Source organism: Zootoca vivipara, chromosome 15, assembly GCF_963506605.1.
Source record: "Zootoca vivipara chromosome 15, rZooViv1.1, whole genome shotgun sequence".
NCBI classification, from domain to species: Eukaryota; Metazoa; Chordata; class Lepidosauria; order Squamata; family Lacertidae; genus Zootoca; species Zootoca vivipara.
The window spans coordinates 4046779-4052778 of NC_083290.1; the positions used below are offsets into that span (position 1 = coordinate 4046779).

Here is a 6000-nt window from a genome sequence, read left to right on the forward strand (position 1 = left end):
GCAGCTTTTGCAGAAGACAGAGCCAAGCAAGCAGAACCAATTTTAAACTCTTCTCTTCAAATGTCAAGAGCATAGCTTACCACATTGTAACTGTTCTCTTGCCATGTGTGCTCCTGGTAACATGTTGCCATAGCAGTTCTTACGTTTTTGTTTTTTTAGGGGGAAAGCGCTGCCTTTTGAGTACTGAGGCTTTGGGGGGATAAAAATGCGACCTTTCAATTCTTGGAGTAAGACTGCTTTGCAGATGTGCCGTTACCAGCCTCTCTAAAGCTTTTTGTGGTTTGCTTGATTCACAGCACTCCAGCCATCAACAAAATACAGTACGGTGTGAGAAAGTTTGCTGGATGCTGGACTAGATGGGCCATTGGCCTGATTCAGCAGGCTCTTCTTACATTCGTATGAAAGAAAAATCTCAAAGCGGTTTACTTAAAAGCATGTACAGTATCTATGAAAAATACAGCTGAAATAATGTAGTTTTAAAAAGCAAATATGCCTGCCAACCTAGCAGTTCGAAAGCACGTCAAAATGCAAGTAGATAAATAGGAACCGCTACAGCGGGAAGGTAAGCAGCGTTTCCATGTGCTGCTCTGGTTTGCCAGAAGTGGCTTTGTCATGCTGGCCACATGACCTGGAAGCTATACGCCGACTCCCTCGGCCAATAATGCGAGATGAGCGCGCAACCCCAGAGTCGGTCACGACTGGACCTAATGGTCAGGGGTCCCTTTACCTTTTATGCACAGTAAAATGATTAAAAATGCAGATAAAAACATGAACATTTATTTCTTTTCCCCACCCACTTTTTTAACCGGGGGGTGGGTGGCTTGCTGCTCCGTTAGCCAGCTTGATCAGTGCAGCAGAGTGTATGATTCAGAGAGCGCATCTGTAGAAATCTGTGTTCTTAATTAACCACACAGTTCTGAGCAGAGCCATGAAATTTACAAACTCTTTGGTCTTTTACTGGAAGCTGCCTCCCATTTGTTTCTTGGCAAGACAGTTGGTCGCCTCTTTCGTTTCAGGGTAGTGTTGTTGTCCTCATGGTTATATAGAGCAAGGCACAGAGTAAAGGCAATGTGACAGCATTTTGTGGAACAATGGTTGTTGCTAAATATGATAGGTTTCAAGCTCCACTTCAGAGTTGTGCTGGACACCAAGAAATGGTAATTTTCCATTTTGCTTGTGAGAAGCTTAAAAGCATTATTATTTATTTATCCTGCCCTTCCTCCCAAGCAACCCTTCCCCACCCGCCATAGTAAATGCTGGTAAAATAAAAGATACCACCTTGATCTACAACCTCGCCTATTTAATGACACAGGCTGTGTACACACTACACATGATCCCCACCCCCTAGACTCCTGAGATCTGTAGTTTATTCCTCATAGAGCTATAATGTCCAGTGCCCTTAACAACTTACAGTTCCCAGGATTCTTTGGAGGAATTACCATATCTTTCCATCTATAAGGCCCACTCATGTATAATATGCCCCCTATTTTTGGGGACTCAGATTAAAGAAAATGGAAGGAGATGTATCCATGTATAAGACGCCCCCTAATTTTTGACATTATTTTTAAGGGGGAAAAACCTAGTCTTGTACACGGAAAAATACGGTAATGTGTTTTAAAATTGTGTACAAAGTTACAGTTTCTTCAGTTGTTATACACAAAGTCACAGTATTTAGCTTAGCTTACCTATCCGGCTCTAGAGTAATGGAGCATTATTATTTCATGCTGAACATTTTTTAAAACCTTCAAATTGCTAAGTTCTGCACCAAGGATTCCTGGATAAGATGCTTTAAATTGGCGGATGTTTTTTCCATTTTCTAAAAAACCGTGCAGTGAGAACAGGTCCCATCGGTAGATGGCCAGAGAATGCTTACATCTTCAAAACAGAAGGCTTGTCGCTGATCAAGTGTTTTTTGTTTTTTTAAATAAGTTGTCTCTTGCTCATTCACCCACCCTCCAGTCTGTAGAATTTGGGTGGTTTCTAAATTTGTACTGTGCGAGACTTTGCCAAATGCTGTAAGAACGGTTGTGAAAAGCTGTGGTCTGTCCATGTACTGATTCTGGCAAATGTATGCTATAAAGGCTGCTTAAAAGTTACTTACCAGTAAGAGGTCAAGCTTTATTAGAGAAATTACAGATCAAAGATCTCACGATGTCTAGGAAGTAGCTGGAGTTAATTTAATAGGTGACATTCATTTTGGCAAAGGCATAACCAGCTAAGGATGATGCAATCAACAGAAGTATAGTGTCCAGATAATGGGAATTAATAGTACCACTCTATTCTAATTTGATCAGACCCCACCTGGAGTTCTGTGTCCACTTCTGGGCACCACAGTTTAAGAAAGATATTGATAAGCTGGAATGTGCAGAGGAGGGTGACTAGGATGACAGAGAGTCCGAAAACCATTCTGTATGAGGAACAGTTGAGGGAGTTGGGTATGTTTAGTGTGGAGAAGAGAGGCGTTATGATAGCCACCTTCAGATATCTGAACAGCTGTCACATGGAAGATGGGGCAAGCTTGTTTTCTGCTGCTTCTCCAGAGGGTAGGAGCCAAACCAGTGGATTCAAATGACAAGAAAGGAGATTCCAACTAAATATTAGGAAGAACTTTCTGCCTGCAAGCGCTGTTCAACAGTAGAATGGGCTGCCTCGGAGGGTGGACTCTCCTTCATTGGAGATTTTTAAACAGAGTCTGGATGGCCAGCTCTCAGGGATTCTTTAGCAGTGATTCCTGCATTGCAGGGGATTTGACTAGAGCAGGCATCCCCAAACTTCGGCCCTCCAGATGTTTTGGACTACAATTCCCATCATACTTCCCATGATACTTTTATCCAGTGGCTGGAATTCCAAGTCCCTATAGAAAGTGCGTATAGATTAAGAATACGCTGAAAGCACAAAAAGTCAAAAAGAGTGTATATGCTACCGGTAGATGTTATGTTATTAGTTACAGTTTAGTGGTGGTAAAGGTAAAGGTACCCCTGACCGTTAGGTCCAGTCACGGATGACTATGGGGTTGCACACTCATCTTGCTCTATAGGCCAAGGGAGCCGCCATTTGTCTGCAGACAGCTTCTGGGTCATGTGGCCAGCATGACTAAGCCGCTTCTGGTGAAACCACAGCAGCGCACAGAAACGCCGTTTACCTTCCCACCGGAGCGGTACCTATTTATCTACTTGCACTTTGACATTTGCAGCGAAAGGGGTGTCATAGCAGTAGTGAAACATTAAACCTTTTGATTATGCACTTCATAGACTCAAACACTTAGTGACTCAAAACAGCAGGGGCATCTTGTCTAGATTTTGCCCTTCTGGCATGTCTCTTAAAAAGAATGACCCGATTTGCCACACACAGCAAGACAGTTTGTAATGCAGCATGCTGAAAGTTCCTAGAGATCAGCATGAAAAAAACACTTGCTGTTTTCATTACGGATCAAGTTGGTCTTGCTTGTAGGACCTCCTGGCATTTTGTAAGAGTCACACCAGATAGTAATTCCACCTGATGTTTCACACTCGGCCAGCTTGAAATGTCATCTTTTCTGAAACAACTTTTCTGCTTCCTTGAGCAATTAGTAGCCACCTGAAGTATTCTTCACCTTTCTCAGAAGAGGCCTGACAACAGAGTGTGTGTGTGTGTGTGTGTGTGTGTGTGTGTGTGTGTGTGTGTGTGTGTATATACACACCCATTAAGCGCTGTCATCTCTGCTTGCTCAAGATGCCACCAAGAGCTCACTCCAACACCTTTTATGTATATAGGAAGAAAGATGGCACATTCAGACCATACATTTGAAGTTCATGGCTTCCCCAAAGAATCCTGGGAAATGCAGTTCATGAAGGGTGCTAGGAGTTGTGACTTTGGGAGGGGTAAAGTACAGTTCTTTGGAGGAAGCTGTGACTGTGAAAGTGGTACAGATGTGCTCTGAATGTATTGGTTGGAATGGGGGGGGATTCAGCTAATGAGTCCCATCAGCAGAAGCGTTACGCAAAGGCTTCTGCTTATGCCATGTTGAATTCTTCCCATTGTCTTGCCTCTCCCTTATGACATTTTAGCAGATGGCAAAGACCTTTTCATTTTATTTTAGAAAGGCCCCTGGCCTTTAATTATTAGTGATTATAGTTGATTGTTACAGTTTTACTCTGGCGATATAATGTGCTAATTGCAGTTACTGTTTTGTCTCCTGCTGTGGCTTTTATAGGTTCCGTTTCTTCGCATCATTTTCTTCCATTTGGGCTTTGCAATTTCGTTTTTATTTTTAGTAGGGATGTCATTGGTTGGCTTAAGACTAATTTGGGGAAAGATGGGATATAAATGTTTTAAATAAATAAGGTAGACAGAGTGAAAAACCTAGAGGCAAGGATAAAGTATAAGAAGATGTAGTTATTTAAATTGGACTAGTTAAAACCTGGGCAGAAGTAACCAATGAGGTGGCCTCCAGACATTGTTGGACTGCAAATCCTATCAGCCCAAAACAGTCTGGTCAGTCGCCAGTGATGGTGGGATTTGTAGTTTACCAACATTCGGGAGGGGGGGGGTTACTGTGTTGGCTACCCCTGCAGTAGATCATTTAGGGCTTGGGAATGCTGTGAACATCATGAAAAAGTTACCATAAGTTTTGAAGGGAGATGGGAATTAAGGGAGGGAGGTGAGTGTCATTGTGGAAGTATTGGGGGTAGCAGTTCTAAACATAAGGAGAAACAAGGAAGAAAGGACCGTTCTTGGATGGGCGGGTGTCAATTCAGGGAACAGCATGGCTGAAGATGGTGGAACAGAAGGAGCAGCAGTCTGCAGACATTCTTGGAGTACACAGATTATTTAGATTCTTTCCAACCTAGGTTCAGTCCTGGCCACGGAATTGAGTTGGCCTTGGTCACCTTGCAGAGTGGGACAGTGGGAGTGCGACCTTGCTCCTGCTCCTTGATCTCTTGTCAGCACTTGATACCACTGACCATGGTATCTTCCTGGTCCAGCTCCAGGGAATGGGAATTGGGGGCACTGTGTTACAGTGGTTCCAATCCTACCTTCAAGACAAGAGTCCACAGAATATCATTGAGAGAGCACCTTTCGGCCCCCTGGCAGCTATGTTATTAGGTGACACAGGGGATGATCTTATCTCTGGTGCTATTTAATAATCTACATGATGAAGCCATTGGGAGCAGTCATGAGGAGTTTTGGGGCAAGGTGCCATTGGTATACCAATGACACTCGGTTCTGTTTCTCCATGACATCTGAATCGGGAAATGTCGTGAAGTCCCTGGGCCATTGCCTGGATGCAGAGGTGAAATGGATGAGGAAAAGGGCTGAGCCCCATTACCAAACTACTCCTGATCTATGGGAATGCTGCTGAATCCCTAAAATTTTAGTTATTTGCAGCTTTCCAACTGTCCTCTTCCTTTATTCTTTGCCTTCTCTACAGACTCATGGATTCAGAGATGTTCAGCTTCCATCTCCAAACCTTACGCTGGCAGAAAGTGAAGCAAACCCTCGTAAAAGACCACGGACAGAACAGATGGAAGAAAATTGATCTGGAGCAGCAGCAGCACTGTTTGAAAACGGTTTGCACTGAAGGAGAGCTTCAGAGTGTTCAAGAGACTATTTCATTTGGGGGTGGGGTAGGGAATTTGTTTAATGTTAATCCATACCATGGTGTGACTTTTATCTCACCTCCATGTCTCCCATCACTCACCCCTGGACCCCACTCTTTCTCTTCCTAAATAAAGCTTGAAAATGTATATATTTAAAACAACTAGTTACCAGTGTCCAGAGAGGTAGGTGTTCTGTAGCAAAGAGTCTCATGCCATAATATTAATGGTGAAGTATACTGTGGCCCACAAAAGCTTGTTCTCTGAAATGATTTTTCATCTATACAGGCATACCTTGTTTTATTGCTCCTCGCTTTATTGTGCCCCGCTGATATTGCTCCTTACAAGGATGTGGGTGCAGCTGCAAGGCAGCCCAGCTGCTTCCAGGGGAAGGAAGCCCCCCCCCCCACCCTTGCCACTACTT

General features: G+C 43.5%; 1 protein-coding gene across 1 annotated transcript in view; it reads left to right on the plus strand.

The window, feature by feature from the left end:
* RAD51C (RAD51 paralog C) overlaps positions 1-5726 on the plus strand; it is a 29592-nt gene extending 23866 nt beyond the window's left edge. Inside the window, exon 9 of the mRNA XM_035139527.2 lies at positions 5411-5726. Within this exon, the coding sequence (XP_034995418.1) occupies positions 5411-5518 (108 nt within the window). The 3' untranslated portion in view covers positions 5519-5726. The remainder of the gene's footprint in view (positions 1-5410) is intronic.
* The last annotated feature ends 274 nt before the right edge of the window (positions 5727-6000 follow it).